The 19,237-nt window shown below is 40.7% G+C and overlaps 1 protein-coding gene and 1 long non-coding RNA gene across 3 annotated transcripts; both read left to right on the top strand.

Moving 5' to 3' along the window:
* Window positions 1-2,430: 2,430 nt before the first annotated feature.
* Window positions 2,431-8,266, top strand: tent5c (terminal nucleotidyltransferase 5C). Of its 2 annotated transcripts, none has more exons than XM_086145250.1 (2): window positions 2,431-2,587; window positions 3,405-8,266. In XM_086145250.1, the coding sequence occupies exon 2, from the start codon at window positions 3,427-3,429 to the stop codon at window positions 4,570-4,572; it is 1,146 nt and encodes a 381-aa protein (XP_086001376.1). In that variant the 5' UTR covers window positions 2,431-2,587; window positions 3,405-3,426; the 3' UTR covers window positions 4,573-8,266. The 2 variants fall into 2 exon arrangements, with proteins under 2 accessions (XP_086001376.1, XP_086001378.1); XM_086145252.1 differs by lacking the exon at window positions 2,431-2,587 and adding an exon at window positions 2,602-2,888.
* Window positions 8,267-15,681: 7,415 nt separating this feature from the next.
* LOC147234660 (uncharacterized) lies at window positions 15,682-18,372 on the top strand. The gene is made up of 3 exons (XR_015106035.1): window positions 15,682-16,375; window positions 16,611-17,497; window positions 17,654-18,372. It is a non-coding gene; the product is annotated as an uncharacterized LOC147234660 (long non-coding RNA).
* Window positions 18,373-19,237: the final 865 nt, after the last annotated feature.

The following is a 19,237-nucleotide window of genomic DNA, read 5'->3' on the forward strand; positions in this document are numbered from 1 at the left end:
CATCTGGTCAGAGTGCTACTTGAAGTCTTCCTAGTGAGTTGTTCCAGGCATGTCCAACCAGGAAGAGGCACTGGGGAGAAGCCAGGACATACTGGAGGGACTATGTCTCTTGGCTAACTTGAGAACGCCTTGTGATTCCCCTACAAGACCTGGAAGAAGTGGGGAAAGGGAAGTATGACTCTCTCTGCTTAGGCTGCTGCCCCCGCCGTCTGACCCCAGATAAGTGTTAGAGCATGGATGGATGGATTTATTTAAGAGCGAATAAAAGTTTGGTCAATATTCAGTATGCCTTACTCAAATGGCCTTTCAAAAGGCTAACGAACACATTTTCTTTTTGTTATTACATTCAAATGGATTCCTCACACGTGCGTCTTAAGGACTTCTGCAACTGAATAGAGACATTCAACACTTTCTACGCTACTGCCCGTAAAAGTCCTGTTTCCACAACTCTGCCATTGATAAATTGCTCAAGCTTTAATTTCTAAACACACAGCGTAGAAAGTGTTTGCACAAGAAAATACTTACAAATGTTGATATGAGTATGATGTATAACACTTTGTTAATTCTGACAACTAACCATTTATCCAGTATTTAAACATCTGTAAACACCAGCTCCATCAAAGCGAATGGGTTAAGAAAAAAACTCCTGGTAATTGTGACCAACAATCAGATGTAATAAAAGCTCACAAAACGCCTTCATATTGTTTGAATTTTCATTCCTCGTCTCTGAGAGCCCTCGATTTTGATTAAGTTCCAGTTAGTTGTTTCTGTTTAGGGGTATTCGGAATCTTGGATTACACCAGCCTAGCGGAGTCGAAATGTTTTAATATTTCAAGATTTATTTATTTTTTATTATTGTTTGAATCTACATCAACTAACTGGAAGGGTTTACACGTCTCAGTGATCCCAAGAGCCCAGTTGTCAGGGGCTTTATCCGTCTGGTGGGGTCACTCAAGGCAAATGGGGCCTGGTTGAGAGACCAGACAGTGTAGTTCAGATGAATAAAAACTATGGACTTTGTTTTCCTATGCCTGGATGTGGGTCACCTGGGCCTACTTCTACAACCAGCTAAAGAGCACTCCTGCAGGGGACTCCCTCATTCTGCTGGAGGGAGTTCAGTCCAATGGAAATGACAGTGACACCTGGACAGGCATGATGACTTAGGTTCTCTGCTTACTTTGCCGCCCCTGTGACCAAAACCCCAGATAAGTGGTATCTGAGGGCTAGATGGATGGGTTTTCCGGGGGGGTGACGTGCTATTTCATGAAACTGACTGATTGTCATGAAGTTCTGATGAATTTTGTATGATTTGTATGATAGTCATTCTATTCATAAAATACTCCCCACTTCTTTCTTCTTTCTAATCAAATCTAATCCTCATACTGAGAGTCCTTAGTCACTTTCCCTGTGGCCAGGCCATAATACCAGCAGGGTATCTGATAGATGGAAGGGGATACACGTTGTTCCTTCATTCCTTGTTGTAGTATCAAACATCTAAAGTGGTGTCTCATGGTATATCATCAACCTCAATTCCTCTTTTGGGGAATAGTAATCGTTTGAGTGGTACGTGGACAGACCTGCACATCTCTCAGGGTCTATGATTATCAAGACTGTATGTAGAACCCATCCAAGATGGATTCTGCTCCTTTGACTAATTCATTAAAGGATTAATTATCTGTGTTGATTACTTCAATCAAAACTTTACTTATATTAAATTGAAAATGAAGTCATTACTGTTCAGAGCAGCTCACAAATTGACTAGACCTTGTTTTTGACTGCTAGTGATATTGCAGCTCTACATGTATTTTTATAATCTTGTCCACTTTGTACTGAAATATCTTAGATCACACGTGATTCCAACATTGTGCTGCTTTTTACGAATTTGCCTATATTTGTAATCGCAACCATTTTCACCCTTCGGTTTGAGACAATAACGGATACATCACGAGGAACTAATCCTTGGTTGGAACTTCTTGGTTTCCAGATGCTTGTACCAGAAACTATCAAAACTCAGCTAGCGCGCTTAATAGTAGGACTTCTTGTCGAACTCTTATTTATTTGAAGGGAGCCTTCAACTAAAGAGGCCTCTCGAATGAGAGTTGAAACGTGTTCAAGTGAGGAAATTCAAGTCCAGTTGCCAAGACAAGAAGATTTCGACAAAAATTCACCATGACCTGGATGACTGAGAACCTCCAAAGACGTGTTAATGGTAGGAACTACCAATGAAGCCCGCTGACTCACCTCTTGCCCGTTTTTTTTTTTTTTAAACTTAAAGGCTTGACTTTTGACGACACAAGTTTCAATCACGATCCACCTCGTATTTTACAAACACAGAATGTACCATACAGACAGAGGGGCTGTGTAATGCTTCAGCTGCGCGTATCTTTTTAGTGGGTCGGTCTTCGGCTTTATAAATCAGGCGTGTCTTCAGTAGAGACAGTGTTTCCAAGAGCGACTTAACAGTTGTACGTGTGTGTCTCTGGCGGTGGACTATGTGGGGGTGTCTGCAAGATTGCCAAGTTAACATCTTCTTTTTCGGATATTGATTTTTTTTTTTCCTTCCGCGAGGGAACACACTTTTGGAAACGTAGGTATCGCTTTCATTTCCGTCAATGTCAGTTTTTTACTGCGTAGTTGGAAAGTTACCAAATGTTGAGTTTGCACCGCCGTAACTAGATTGGAAAACTTCGCGCAGGGATTATTTTATTTTTATAATCGGGAGAGTGAAACTGTCGTTTTCTCCCCTAGATGTGTGGTAGGTCTAGGAGATTTTTTTTTTCTTTTTAACGTGAAGTTTTTTTTGCCATATGGAGTGATACTGAATGCAACTCGACATTACCGATAGCTAGCAAAGCAAACGGCATTTCAAGCTAGCGTTTGAGCAAAAGGTAACTTTTCGACCTCTGATATGGTTTGTCGGATGTTTACGAGTAATTCGAAGCTTAGATAATGCCATCATCGCTGGCAGGCAAATAATTTGGTAGGGAATATTTAAATGACCATTATTTACGAAATCCCGGTTTGCATATGGTGACGTATTCGAGTGAAACTACGGTTAGTATGGTGATTGTCTCAACAGTTCTGGAAAAAAGAAGCCCAGCTCATGAGTTCTTTCTAGAAGCCTCATGCACTCTGTCCTACACATGTGTGTGTGTGTGTGTGTGTGTGTGTGTGTGTGTGTGTGTGAGGGGGTCTGTTTCTTTGTGTGATGCTGATTGATGCTCCTTTGTCATTAGACATTTTAAAGTCCTTCAGCTTACCTTTTCATTTGTTGGATACTTTCTACTTGTCTGCGTTGTTTTCATCTAGCTAAAGTAAGCCATTGATGACCGAGCAAAAACGAATTTCTGCTCCTGTCAAAGCAAACTGCCAGAACTGATGGCCTTTCTCTGTCTTTATCATAGTTATTCTGAACCTGGTGAGAAGATGGATAACAAGGAAGCAACCTGTTCAAGCAGCGTCCTGACCTGGGAACAGGTGAGCCGACTGAACGAAGTCCTCACTGAGGCCGTACCTGTTCATGGCCGTGGGAATTTTCCTACCCTAGAAGTGCGGCTAAAAGATATTGTTGTGCGGGTCCGCTCCCGCCTTGAGCTGAGCGGCATCACTGTGAAGGACATACGACTCAATGGCTCTACAGCCAGCCATGTGCTGGTGCAGGATATTGGCTGGAGCTACAAGGATCTTGATGTCATTTTCAGGGTGGACTTGCCACATGAGGCCGAGTTCAAGCTCATTAAAGATGTCGTGCTCGGTACACTGCTTGACTTCCTGCCAGAGGGTGTGAATAAAGAGAAAATCACTCCCATGACACTCAAAGAGGCCTATGTCCAGAAGCTGGTCAAGGTCAATACAGAGCAGGATCGCTGGAGCCTCATCTCCCTCTCCAACAATAATGGTCGCAATGTGGAGTTGAAGTTCGTAGACTCAATACGGCGGCAGTTTGAGTTCAGCGTGGACTCCTTTCAGATAATTCTGGATTCAATGCTTGCCTTTTATGAACTGGCCGAAACTCCCATGTCACAGACCTTTCACCCAACTGTGATGGGGGAAAGCATGTATGGAGACTTCAGCATGGCACTGAGCCACCTACGCAACAAGCTCATTGCCACCAAGCGGCCAGAGGAGATTCGAGGAGGTGGCCTCTTGAAGTATTGCAATCTTCTTGTGCGCGATTTTCGACCTGCCAATGAAGAGGAGTTTAAGGGCTTGGAGCGGTATATGTGCTCCCGCTTCTTTATCGATTTCCCTGACATTGGTGAGCAGCAGCGCAAGGTTGAGTCTTACCTCCAGAGCCACTTTGCAGGTGAGGAAACCAACAAGTATGACTACCTCATGATCCTGCGGCGAGTGGTCAACGAGAGCACAGTGTGTCTTATGGGCCACGAGCGGCGACAGACCCTCCACCTTATCTCACTGATGGCTTTCAGAGTCCTAATGGAGCAGAACGCCATCCCAGATGCATCCTGCGTTACTTGTTACTATCAACCAGCTCCCTATGTCCGAGACCACAATTTCAGCAACTACTATGTGGCCAACCAGAACATTCCAACATGGCTGCCATGTAACTGACAACAAAATAAAAATGCGGACACAGCACGTATGAGAGGGCACTGCCATGGCTGCTTTTCAATAGAAAAGGAATTAAAATTACTGCCAAAAATAACATTGAGGCAATAAATGTTCCTCTTTCAGCACAAATTGTTGTATAAAGTATTTTGCTTTTTTCTTTTGAATAATTTCTCATTCCTTTATAAAGAGGTGTCAAGGTCATTGAATAGAATTGATATTTTTAAGTGTTTTTTTTTTTTTTTTTTTTTTTTTTTTTTTTCCCCTCCTTTTCCTTGTCTAACTTTTTTGTGACTTAACCTCCAGGTTTACACCCCCAATAAGTTGTAAAATGAGACTGGACTATATTTTGAAGAAAGGGAAGAAAATATTGTGTTTTTTTTTTTTCTGTATTAAAAATGTGAAAAGCAGGAGGAGAAAAAAATCTAAAAATATCAAATGTATTTTTGGAAGGGATAAGAGGTGATTGGGGGAGGGGGAAACAGAGCACTGGTGTGTAAATGTAAGTGGTGGTACACTAAATTTGTTTACATCAACAAGGGAGAAGCAGAGGATTAAGTTATTGTGTTTGGAAATGTAAATTTCTGTCACAGGATTCTTTGCCTGTCCTAATATACCAGAAGTGCCTGTTATTTTTGTAGACAATGCAGGAACAAAAAAAAGTTTTATTTTCCACCATGAATGTCAGTGAAGGGAGAGTCGCCACCTTTTATATTTAGTTTCCTATGCACTGCTTGGTCATGGCTTCAAGTGGAAATGTGTAGTAAGACATCGGGCCTCATCGAGACTCCTGCTTTTCTCAGGAGTTTGTTTTCCCTGTTTTAAGTCACTTTCAGAGCTAGATGAGATGGTCTTCTTGCTGTTGTGGGCAGCTGACTGAGCCAGAGCCAATGTGTGCTTTGAGACCTTGTGGCAAACCCGGGTGTCCCGAGAGCTGGCTGGGTATCCTGGATTGATGGGCTGACTTGACTGGCTGTCCCTTCCTTAAAAGGAGCAGCAAATGGTGAGCCTGCAGGGTCATCCCTCACAACCCAATGCAGTCTCAACAGCAGCCCTGAAATGGGATCCATCTATGACGCAGCTGTGTGACTGCCTTGCAACAAGAGGTTGTCTATAATTATCCCTTTTTCCCATGAGAGGTTCTGTACCCGGTGATGGGTGTATGGTAGCCCTGTCACCTTACATGTCTGTGAGCTGAGTCACTTCCTGGTCTCTCCCATCAACTTTCTGAACCCCATTTGTGGACATGGAAGGACTGACACCTACCTAACTGTCATGCTTTGAGACACACCATCATGTCTGCCATTTTGAACTTGGAATCCAATTCATCCCTAGAAGGTACTGATACCCCACACCCACTCCCATTGCTGGAACAAACATTGCCCTTAAACCCGTGCAATTCTATTTTCAGCCACTTGGCTCTATGACTTTCTTTTTTTTTTTTTTTTTTTTTTTTTCTCCTCTCAACCTGTTGCTCCTCAACTTCCACGGCATCTATGTTTAAGAGAAGTTACTCTTAAACTTGCATGAGGGGCAGCTGCTGTACCCACCTAATGTTTCCTCAGAAGACCTTGCTTTTCTCTGCTCACTGCATTGCCATTGCTTGTCTTACTGCAGCTACTGTTTGCACCTGATAACCAGAAATGTCTCTTATCAGACTGCTTCATGCCTCCTGGCTGCTCACAGGATTGTGACAGGATGGTCAGACTGGCCCCTTCTGTGACCAGGACATGTTGTGCTGTTTGTGAAAGTTTTAACAGCAACAACTGAGGTACCAAAAACTCTCTTGTCTAAGGTTTGCTTTGAAACCAGCAACATGTACTCAAGTGCTATTTAAAAATTAGAACGTGAGTTAGTGTTTTTTTTTTTTTTTTGTTTTTTTTTAAATCTGAAACTGCTGATCATTTTTCAATATGTCTTCTGTTGGAGTAAAACAGTTTTGAATCTGAAGTGCCCCCTTTTAGTTTCCTCTCCATTTTAGTATCAGTCCCATGTTCCTACAAGCCTAGCTCTTCTGCCATTCCTTTCAGTGTTTGTAACTTGTCTGCTCTTCCTTCTTGTTCTTTCCTTCCTGTCTGAATGTTGAACTGTATTATGTTGACCTTTGTCTACTCTAAAGGCCTTTTGTAATCCAATGATTTTTCTGCTTTTTTTTCTTTTCAGCAGACATTGCATGTTTACAATGTTACAAACTGCCTAGCTTTGCATCTCCAACCACTCGCAAGTGAATTTTGCTTTGTTCAAGCCAAAATACTAATGCGAGTGCACTAACAAGCCATACTGTGGTGCAGCAGCTGGAGACCACTCAGTGCAGACCCTTAATAACAGAAGCGCTTTTAAGAGGCCTTGTTTTACTCCACATCCAGCCATCTGAGAGGAATGTAAATAAGCTAATGTGGTCAATTGAATGGAGTTGATCTGGTTCTCAGGGAAAATAAGGTGTTTTCAAGGGCTTTATCCCCCCCCCCCTTTTTTTTTTTTTTTTTGAAGTTGAATTGATTTAGAGTGCTTATTACACTGATATCTCCTGATACTTTATCAGTCTTCAAGATATTAATTTTGACTCTTGGCTTGCTCTTACTAAACTTTCTTATAAAACATCAAAACTTATATTAGAGGTAGTCAGCAGACTTAAGGCTAACAGCTGCACCAAGCTTTAAAGGATAAACCCCGCTGATACACCGCTCTTCTAATGTAAAGTTGATTTACCCAATAGACAGGTGAATTTTATTTTGACAATCTTACAAGTTGTGATCCCTCTGCTAATTGTATTCTGAGTGAGTCAAAGTAAGCAGCTCAGGCTTTAGTGCTGCTTCCACTTGGAAGCTAAAGTTTGCTGACGTTGAGGAGTCTTTATTCTGTGATGTCACTTGCTAAAGTGACGTCAAATGGAGGACCAGGAAGAGCAGGTTGATAAAGAATTTTCGTGTGTATGTAAATCTCAGCTCAACCTGTTGAGTTTAGGAATATTATGACTTCTTTCTGACGACTGAAACCATGTGCCTGTTTAAACGTTGAGGCTTAACCCTGCCTCTCTTGACAAGAGCAGGGCTCATGCGAATCACTTCCTTTCGTCAGATCTAACAAAGCTTTTGTAATTAACAATGTGTGGGGGGAGTTAGGATGACGTGTTGATTTTTCTTTTTATTCCTGCCCCCCCTTTATTTCTGCTGTAAAATTGACAGTGTTAGAATCCCATTGCTTCTCTTGCTCAACTTGCCTTTTGTTGTCCCATGTGTTGGGGCCTGTGTTTCAGTACAGGGAATTTATGGCACCTGTAAATGTATTCTTTGCTTGAGGGGGTTCAGAGAAAGCAATGGATTTTATATTTAGTGGTTATGCTTGTTGAAATTGCAAGTCTTACCATCGGAATGTGATGGAGGCCCGTTGGAAGCCCCTACTCAGTTTCTATATGAAGGATTTCTTTTGTGTGTGTGTGTGTGTGTGTGTGTGCGTGTGTGTAAAAAGTGGGGATTAAGAAGACATTTGTCAAGCTATACTTTGTTTGAAGGGGGGGAAAAAAAAGTTAAGCGCTTATTTGTCAGCTTTGACAATGACTTGATGGTTACAACCATTATACTTTTCATTTTCAGCACTTTTACCTCACTCAAGTTTTTTCCTATTTGAATGGAAATGTACACATACATCAGGAAAATGTGCTTGAAGAGGAAATGATTAATAAAGACTTTAAATGCAATATCAGCCTATTGTTGGTTTGGATGTGACATGGCTACTTGTATATGACACTGGCTTCCTGCTATGTAACTTGATTTTTCTGCATAAAAGAACACTGAATTATTTGGCCTCGAATAAACCTTAATTAGGTTCATGTATGTCCAAAAAAGTTTTTTTTTTTTTTTTTTTTTTTTTTTTTTTTTTTTTAAAAACCGAAGTTGCACAAATTACACAGTTCTAATAAACACCGCCTCGCTCTTCTGACATAATGGTCTCTGACAGTGCAATTAAAAAAAAGACCTAATCCAATTTTAAGACCTCAATGTAGGATTTGTTCATATCTACCTGTTCAAGATTTTTTTTTTTTTTTTTGGTTTTGTAGTATAGCTTTGAAAATACCCAACAGTAGTATAGTGAATCAGATTTTTATTGTGACCCTATTACTAAAACTCATCAGGGGGGGAAGTGATATGATTTGGTGGTACAGCTTTGTCATCCTCAGACCCAATGGTCAAACATCTGTTTAACTCCTTAGACCCTGACTTTTTTTTTATTTATGCTCTTTAGTAACTGCAGTTGATAAACCACCCTGACTTATCTGTACAAAATGACTAATTGGGGATTTTGATGACTTCTTGTTTTTTCCCTTCCTGCCACGTACCCACTGTGCATCCTCCACCTCACTTCCGTCGCTTGGTTTGTAGTCTATTCTTTGCGGTTTATAAGAGAATAACCTTGCATAATATCTCCCTTTAGATTTTAAGTAAGAATTTCTCATATTGTTTTTAGTTCCTCCGTGATGACTGCTGTAAACACACCGGATGTGATACACAGGCACAAACATTTGTGTTTAGGACTTGGTCATTGAAACTTTAAAAGAAAAATTAATAAAAAAAAAATAAAAAGGGGGGGGGGATGATAAGTTTCCCTAAATTACGGTTTACTTTGTAAATTACTCACTTCCACCATTATTGCTAAAGCAGGATGTCATTCAGGGAATGGATTCGTAGAGACAATCCACCACCACCACTGATGGATGAATCAAAATCGAGGGACTTTCCTACAGTTTCAGCTTCTTGGCCACAATTTTTCAGCGAAAATCATTTTTTGAATAGCAGCTTGCAAAATGTGGATACAGCTCAAAGTTTGTAACACTGGTTTACTTCTCTTACACGACCTGTAAGTCTCACCAACATCATGTGTTGTGACCATCCTTTGAGTCTTGGAAAAGATGTAATTCATTTCAGGTGGATACATTGTGGTTTGGCAACCACAGTTACAGGAGTTGTGAGTTGCAAGATATATAAATGGGCTGTATTTGGATAATATCAAATGCCAGCAAATACATGCACACTTAAATATGCATTGGAAATTAAATTTCCCATAATTCCCTTCCTTTTTTCAGTATTCAATTCACAACTTTATTAAAAATTAGAAATATTCTACCATTTGAAAAAAATAAATAAATCCTGCTACTAGCTGTCACAAGAAGCAAACGAATTTGAAACCGGGATTATGTAAACATTTTAGTCCCAAACCTCTCAAAGGAAAATATACAATAAATTCTTTCATTATATACTGACTTAAATGAATTATATGAATGTTTCTAATGCCTAATTATTGAAAACATCTGTTTTTAAATTAATTTCTCATATACATTGGGTAAAATTAAGCTAAAGAATTCAGTATACATTTTACTTATTACTTTTCGATGACTGTTGCTTTTATTTGGGCATATATATTTTGCGTCCGTAATAACGGTGCATGATTATATGCTCCAGGATTAAAAGACACTGTGATGCAGTTATAATGCATATTATACTAAATCTTCAGAGAAGCTGATACTTGGTGCAGTATTATGACAGGGTGTTGTGCTGCGAAACACTTGCACAAGCTCAATTTTTTTACGGCTGCTGAGCATTCACAGCCTCAAAGCTCTCAAGGTTGTTCCTGCTAGTTAAATCGAACACATGGGTAGTAAATAATGTCGAGGGGCTTTCATATCCTTTATGTTCCTTCCTGTTTGTGGTCAAGGTAGAATACTTAGTACTGGGTTCAATTAGGGCCTAGTGTAATGAGCTGTGGTACTGATGGCACTTTTTTTCTAGCATGCTGATTTAGCTATGTGTGTGTATGTTGTTCTTTTTTATAAATGAGTAAATTGCTATTGCAACCAGGGGGGGTTTCTGGTAAATCTGCCTGCTTAGTTCAGGGTTCCTGTCAGAGAATGAAGGCAGTTTTCCACTGTAGTAACCAGAACTCCGCTTTTTGAGGCGCTCTTCCTGTTTGTGTTTCTGGATGTAAATGCAGCTCCACCAGGTCCTCTCTCCCGGCCATTTTCAGGACCTGTAGGTAATTTAGAAAAATTGCATGGTTAAAGGTGATTATTAACAAGCTGAGCTTAAATAATTTAAACTCTGTCTGCAACAATAGTAACAACTGTTGGGGTACTTACACTAGTTCTGTAATTCTCCCAAATATTGGTATCTTTCAACCTGAATTATTCCAGGGAAATTAAGCATGACAAGACTGCCATGACAGGCATTAACAATTGTGCTGCCTCTTTTGAAGCACCGTTTTATGGGTGTATAGAAGCAGTTTGAACAGAATAAAATCAGCAGTGAGCATTCCCTGTCCCCTATGAGGCATACATGTCCTGCCAGAGAGGCATTTTGATATTGTGGGAAATCGCAATGCTTTGTTAGCATTGTGTGTTTAACAGTGAGCCAATAGGCTTGAAAATGGCAAATTGTGACATGAATTTCACATAGACTGGCAGTATCAGGGATTACACTATAATCCTCATTCATTCATTCATATTGCAGAGTGGGTACGTGGCAAGAGGGGAAACAATATGAGGTCATAAAAATCCACAATTTTTCATATTTTTATCAAATTGATTTTTTTTTGTTCCCTACCCATTAACTTCTTAAATCAATGTTAATATATCAGCAAGGGCAGACTACTTGATTACAATTAAACAAACTCAAGCCAACCAACTACTATGGCTAACAAGATCAAAAGATATGGATGAAAATTGTTACTTTCACAAGTGCTGTTTTACATATGATTCTCCACACTGTTAGGTTGGGAAACCAAAACAAGGTACAGTGTAATGAGGGACATGGAACATTCAGAAATCATTTCTTTCCATGGCAGCTAGAAATAATACTGTTCAAAATTACCACCATCCACAAAGCTGGCATATTAACAGCTTATGATTGCTGTTTAAAATGATCTGTAATTATGTTTTGATTGTAGTGTGCAACTGAAGCTCTCACGCAATTATGTCATATTACTGGTCTCATCTCCAGATGGTGTTGAAGTCGTCTCCAATCCTACCCAAGTTAGGGATAAAATGTCTTGCATTTAAGTGTTGCATTTAATTGATTCTCTGTGTAGTCTTTGCTCTTTTTCTATTTTGGTTTCTCCGAAATGGAACTGTCTGCAAGGATTAAGTGAAAGATCATGCCCCACAACCCTGCAGTGCAGTCTCAGAAGTCAGCAGCCATGAAGTGGTCTCTGGGGAAAACAACCAAATGTTGGGGCTTTGCAGGTTACTTGTGATATCCAGACCAAAACTTCCTTTTGAATTTGCATTTGTGTTTAACACATTTTAATGTTTAGAACTAAGTTGTAATACATATAATGTCTTGATTAGATGTTTTCACACAATGAAAGTATTATTGCGGAGGGAAAAAAAGTTGAATCATTTTTAAAAGCGCATGGCTGCAAAATCAATTTTTTGAGCTATAGCATTGTCACTAGCATGACGATAATTCAGTCTTTCAGGTATGCTAACTGAAATAATTAAAACCTTTAAAAGATGTATTACTGTATGGGACAAAACTCAGTGATGACTGGGATCTACGGAAGGTAGGGTACCATACTGAACTGAATTAATAAGATTTATTATGTCCAATATCACTGGTATTTTTATCCGCATATTAGCAGTTACCTACTGTAATTCTAAGTCAGTTTTTGTTCACCTTCTGTTATCATGAGTGTTGTACAGCGTTGTAACCAAAACTCCCCTTATTTAAGCATGAAACCCTGGTTTGGATGTTAATCTTTAACTTACAGATGAGTTTCACCTGAAATGTACAAAAAAGTATGCTGTCAGTGGGGGCCTTTCCCACAGAGATTAGAAAGCATGTTTAATGAAAAATTATCACCATGGATTATTTGGCGAGAATTACACTATTTACCTATATTTACATGCCCTCTTAATTCCCAAAGTAACTTCTAAATTAATGGTTTAGAAGATAGTCTTAAAAATAAGTGTCATGCTTCATTTGAAGTTGTTTAAGACTTCCAAATGCCTTGTGGAATATTTCTAAAGACACTTTGTTGCTAAATACAGCTGCTACTTCTGTGAATAGTTTTGGGTCATTAAGGACACCTGAATCAATAAAGACAAAAAGGAAAAAGAAATACTCATTGTTCATTACAATTCAGAAAAATGTACCACACACACACACACACACACACACCAATAGCTGGGGGAACCCAAGGTGTTTACAGGCCAGATGGAGCTTCATATCAGTTCTGTCTCCTTCCCACCATAGAGGTAACATTACACGGCACAAGTTTTCCATGCTACTGGCCAAAATGCTCAGGCCTGGACTCAAAATACATTGAACTGACCCTGACTGGATCACCAACCACAGGTTGATTTCTGCAAGTTGTTTATTAGGACTATGCTGAACTGAGCCATATTGGCATAGGCCCGTACACCTGGAACTCTTCTCACGACCATGAGCTCCACTCCTAAGGCATAGTGCCAGGAGGGAGCACCCATCTGTGCAATCCAGGCAAGGTTCCTCGCTGCATATTGGCGTCAGTCAACTGGATAGTAACAAGAACTCTCACTAGGAATTGAAAAACAGACCCACCGTGTTATAGTGACAATTCAAGCGGGAGTCTATTAAGGTTCTCAGTCATCCAGGTCATGGTCAATTGTTGCCAAATCTGATCATGGCAACTGGACCTGAGCTTTTCTCCTTTAAGACATTTCACATCTCTTCAGTTCTGAACTGAAAATGATTTTATACGCAAGGAGGAATAGGGTAAAGCTGAAATGACTTGTTACTTAGTCAGCTTCAAAACCTCATAAGCTGATTCATACTGTAAATAGAATAATACCACTGACCGCAATGCTCGTCAATTCAGAAAATAAACTGAATACGCTGTTCACCGTGCACTGTAAAAATGTCAAAATGTACAGGTATTTAAACACTTCAACAAATTACATTAAGCAGATAAGTGTTATCTCCAAGCACCAAGATCCCCTTACAAATGCCCTAAAAGCCTGCTCAATAATAACAGCCCTGGATTGTACTGCATCAACCTTTTCTCAATGAAAAACATTTAAAGTTTCAGTTTTAAGTAACGGTAGGATCAAAAGCCAAAGTCTTAAATTCTATGTTGGAGCTCCATAAACAAAAGATTTATAAAACAAGACTTAAGAAGTTTCAAGGAAATCCAGAAGGCTCAGAGGTTGATCAACATTTCTCTTAGGTGGCACCTGCATGGACTCTGACCTGTTTGGGGAGCGGATGAGTGAAATGTGTGTGAGAAATTGAACAGCTTGTGTACACGGTCCACAGTTTTCTGAAAATCTTCAAGCCGCAAAGGCGGCAAACAGCTTTCCACCCATGCAGATGTTCCAAATATAGGACTAGCAATGGCCCTGAGAAACAGGTGATGGTTTCATGGGGGGATGAGGGGACAGTGACATGTGGCTGAAACAGAGAAAGAAATGTGCACTCTCATGTACACCTATGTGCACCACTGGTTTGCTTCCCAGAAATACTGTCATATGTACTGCTCTGGCACCTCCTTAATATTTACATAATAAATCCTTTATTAATCCCTCGTGGGGAAATTCATTCATCATGGATGAACAACAGGCTGCCATCGACAGGGGAGCAGTTAGGGGTTTAGTGTCTTGCTCAACAACACTTTGACACGCTAAGAGCCGGGAATCGAACCACGAATGTTCGGGTCCAAAGACGATTGCTCCTGTTATACGGTTGTATGGTTGCTCATACCTGTTATAATGGCTTTTGAAGCCATTATAACAGGTATTTTGTCATACCTTTTGAGAACATATAACTCATTCTCTGTGTATTTCTGTCTCATTAACAGTGTATGGGCAGTCATTGGCAAAGATCTTCACTTGAGTTGTGCTCTGACGTGCCTTTTCTCATTATATCTTCAGAACAAACCCTAGTCTGACAAGCTGTATGATCTGCTTCCAGAAGAATGAGAAAATAGGCATATTTTTATGCTCTCTGTCAATTGCATATCTCTTACATCATGCCAGGCCTGCTGCGGTTGATGAGGTTAAATGAGGTAACAGCCGCCTTTAATACAGCAATGATTATCACATCACAAATAGATAAACAGCCAGTACTTTTCCCACTCATGACAACTTCAGCCACTGGTATTTATTTATTTTTTAATCATTCTTCAATAAGTGATCAACGTCTCCAAAGTGGTAACTGCTTTATCAGTAATTGAGAATTGACCAAGATGACTTTGGTCTGAAAAAAATATCCTCCAAAATAGATGTTCTAAATTAAAGGGAAAAAAATCAAAGCAGTGAAATGTAATTAAAGCAAATCATTGAAGCCAGCAGGGAGATAATGATAAATACACATTGACATTACATTTGGTTCGACAAGAATGTCCCCCTGTAAAATGGACATCAATCCAAAACTAGTAGAGGGACTCCAAACTGTGTCTGTGTTATTGCATAATTCTGTTGTAATTAAGCCGCAAAGAGCATTTCTGTCCTGAAAAATTAGTATGTCTTTTATGCATATATGTCATGTTCAGTCTGCAGGACCCATGATGCAAATTAGTTGCGGTAAACAGGGAGAGGGGTAAAACACAGGTGTCTGAGGGACAGGAAGGGCACCTACATGGTAGCAGAGGTAGTCAGGGACAGATCTAATGTCAAAGGCAAAGCATTGGTACGCAGGTATTTAGGGAGGGGTGGGCAGAGGCAGTCAGGGTTTTCCTGTATCAAGAGCCAGAAGACTTAACCCTGACACGGGTGACAGCAAGGAGTAATGTGAAGAGCATGATCTCTCACTGAACACTAGAAATGAGGGAGTTTAAGTACATTTGGACTGGTGACAAGAGAGATACCGAACACACCTGCATAAATGATTTCCAGCTTGCAGCTTGCGAACTTACCAGAGCTCTTGGAAGGCGAAGAGAGCCTTCTCAAGGAGGATCACCAACAGCAGAGATATACGTAGTTGATGGTGGGGGCTACAGACCCTTACGGACTACTAACCTGCACCACAGACATGTGACAGCCATTCTGCTGATTGAGGTGAATTAATTCTTCACCTGCTTTGAGGTGCAAAGATCCCACCCCCTTCCAAGTACTGAAAAATGCTCCTGCATGAGGAGATCTGCTGGCAGGATCAACACAAGCAAAGCTTTGGCTCTTGACAATAACTGGCCGTGTACTTAGAGGCTGTGTGGAGGAGCTCACATATGTCCTTACGGACATCAGCTCATCCCTGAATCAGGCTGTTGGTCCATCATGCCTCAAAGTCACCACACTATTATCCCATATAAGTCATCCTCTTCCTGCTTCGATTACCGCCTGGTTACCCATGACTAAGTGCTTAGTCATGCTATACACCAAGTTGGCCTTCCCCCCCTCCCTACTAGTTCGCATATTAGTCAAACCACTTGACAAATGATGCCATATCCACCGCCCTCTACTCAGCCCTCATACAACTGGAAACTAAGGACTTGGGTTAGAATGTTGTTCACAGACAGCTCATCATTCGATGTGATCATCCCCCAGAAGCTCAACCACAAACTGGACCAGCTGGCGCTCAACCCCTCGCTGTGTCATTGGCTGTTGGACTTCCTGACCGGGAGACCTTAGGCGTCACGGGTCAGTAGCAATATATCCAGCACCATCACTCGGAACACAGCATCTTCCAAAGGTTTTGTGTGCTGAGCCCAGAGTTTTCACCCTGCTGACGCACAACCGTACATCGACACACAACTCCAACTGCTTCATCAAGTACATGGATGATACAATTTTGGTCGGTCTCCTTGACAACAGTGACGAGACAAACTACAGGAGCAAGTTGAGGTAACTTGCTGTGTGGTGCAATGCCAAAAATCTCTCTCTGTACCTGGCAAAGATGAAGGAAATTGTTGTGGGCTTCAGGAAAGAGCACAACCAGCATTCACCTCTGACCATCAACACTGCTCTGTTGGAGAGTGTGAGCAACACCAAGTTCCTTGGTGTGCACTCCTGGAACCAAAAACACTGAGTCACCGGCCAAGAATGCCCAACCGCTTCTCTTCTTCCTCTGCAAACTCAGATGAACCAGAGCCCCATCCTCCATCATGTGCACCTTCTACAGGGGCACCATTGAGAGCATCTTGAACAGCTGCACAGCGCCTCTTCTGGTTCCTGCCATAAGACCCTCCATTTAATAGTGAGAGCAGCCGAGAAAATTGTTTTCCTCCGGATCATCTACAGCCCCCGCCTCGTCCACAAGACCCTCCATATTGTTGGAAACCCTCCCAACCAGGAGGAGACTGCAGAATGTCCAGGCCAGGACCAGAAGAATTGGGCACAGCTTCATTCACCAGGTTGTCAGGACACACACACCAGGCCTTGTGACGTTGTCAACAGTTTCATGGACACTTGATTTAATTGCTGTCCCTTTAGATCACATTAAATGCCTGCACCTTAACTTTGTTGGACTCTGTCAATAGCCTTGCTACCTTTGCCATTATCTGTGTACCAGTATATTTTGAAGTTTATCTACGTTATTTCCTGTTGCTGGTCTACGTTTGTGTTTTATTCAGCATGCCATGTTAAAATAGCACATGTACCTGAGCACTATCTTTGAAAACCTCCTGAGATTCTCTTCAAAAACAGAGGAGCTCCTCAGGAAATGTCATCAGTGGAAGTACCTGCTAAGGAAGTTGGGGTCATTTGACGTGAGCAGAACCATCCTGACCATGTTCTATTCCTTTGTCATTGAGAGTATAATGACCTTCTCCTTCACCTGCTGGTTGCACTTGATCACCCTGCAGGACAGAAACTGCCTGGTGAGCATCACCAAGGTCTGCTCCAAAATTGTTGGTCACCCCGTCAGATCTCGCTCCCTCCTCTACAACCTGCTATTAGGACAGCGAGTCCCACAGGATCCATTCCAGATCCTGCTCCCGGCATTTGAGTGACTCACCTGAGGAAGATGTATGTATTTCTCCTAGTGTTCCAAAACCATTTCAACATTGCAGATATGTTTTTGCAGACCTACATTTTTAATTGGATTGTGAAAGAATTTTTAAGGTTCATTTGATAAAGGCTCAATAATTAATCATTTTTCCTCCAATCTTTCCAATTAATTAGCTGACATAGTTGTTGCCTGTGAATGCAGTGAACTGGAATGGTCCAACCAAGTATGACCCACAAGAGACTAACAACTTCATTTAAAGTGAAACTGGATAAGGGAATTCTTGTCAAAATCCTTTTGTCATGGCAACTGGAATTGAATTTCTTCCCTTGAAGACGTTTCAGCCCTCATCCGTGAGGCTTCTTTGTTTCTTATAGCCTGTGAGGAGTTTCTGAATATACTGCCAGAGTTGTGGGTGGATCTAGTTTATGATGGTTTGATATGCTAATGGAGTCAGAGTGAGCATTAATGAGGAATGACATTTAAAAAAAGTTATGGATTAAGATCTTGTCCTCCTTACTGAAGTCCTTTTTACCACACCATGCCCTCGCAGCAACTGCAACATTGCTGCTGACGGTCCACTTTTTCAGTGATCGCCCTTTAAAAAAAAACATTGGTACCCATTCAGCCACGTGTCACCTGTGACTACCCCACTATTTGCCAGAATCTACAGTAGCTTCAGTCAAACCTCATCCACAACCTTTCTTGCTTTTTGACCCCTGTAAGATATAGTATATTGGTTAGGATTGATTGCAGTCTCACATTTGTGTTTTCTCCATCCAGTCAATGTAATTCAGAGCAGGAGTTTCTAAATGTGTTCCACTCACTGCCAAATGATGTCATGTTTATACATAGCATAAAGGCAAAAAATGTTAATTCATTTTAAATTTCAAAAGTGTTGTGTGGCTCTTTGAGTGATACAGGTTGCTGACCCCTGGTCCCCTAGTTGAATATAGTGTAGAATAAACTCCTTGATCTGCATGTCATTTTTTTACAGGGTCGCAAAATGCAGAACACTAGACAGAAGGGTGAGATATAGAGACAACAGTGATAAATTAAATTGCAGACAAACAAAAAAGGAAAATAATGACAGGGAACAGTGTTTAGGTCCCCAGTTCATCTAAAGGGTATCACAGTTAGTCATTTGAATCTATTGACCCGCTCATCTAATTAGGCCCAACTGACCAGCAGTTGCTATAAATAACCGCCCTTGAAAACATATTGCTTGTTTTGTCAATTCCATTAAACCAAGGCATTTTATAAGACAGGCTGAGTATGAAACCTCCAAGGGTAATTCATTATTACACCTATATTCCAGCCCCATCTGCTTTGTGTTTGCCCATATTAATCCCCGCTCGTCATGGGGGGTGGATGCATAAAAGATGGATTTTCATTATACTCTCACTGCTTCTTTCCATTCGATTTGCTGCGCCACACTTTAATCCATGCAGAATGGCTTATAAGATTAAAAGGCAGAAGATGAGACATGATGTTAGTAGGATGCTTGCAGGTGAAAAGGTTGTTTTTAATCAACACAGAAACACTTTCTGAAAAATATGTACCAGTAAACACAGAAGGTGTTGTTAAAGCCTCTTCATAGTTATAACATTCTGTTTGCAAACTGGACATACACAATATATTCATACATATTTTTAACCCATCTGTACTTCATTCCTCCTTTATAATTTTTATTGTACTTGATTTTATAGGTTAAAATTTTGTAATCTATTGAACAGTATTTCCACATTTTTTATTGTAAT

The sequence above is a fragment of the Fistularia commersonii genome, chromosome 4 (genome assembly GCF_037954325.1).
Source record: "Fistularia commersonii isolate RoL2024-O1a breed Wild chromosome 4, RoL_Fcom_v1.0, whole genome shotgun sequence".
Taxonomy (NCBI): domain Eukaryota; kingdom Metazoa; phylum Chordata; class Actinopteri; order Syngnathiformes; family Fistulariidae; genus Fistularia; species Fistularia commersonii.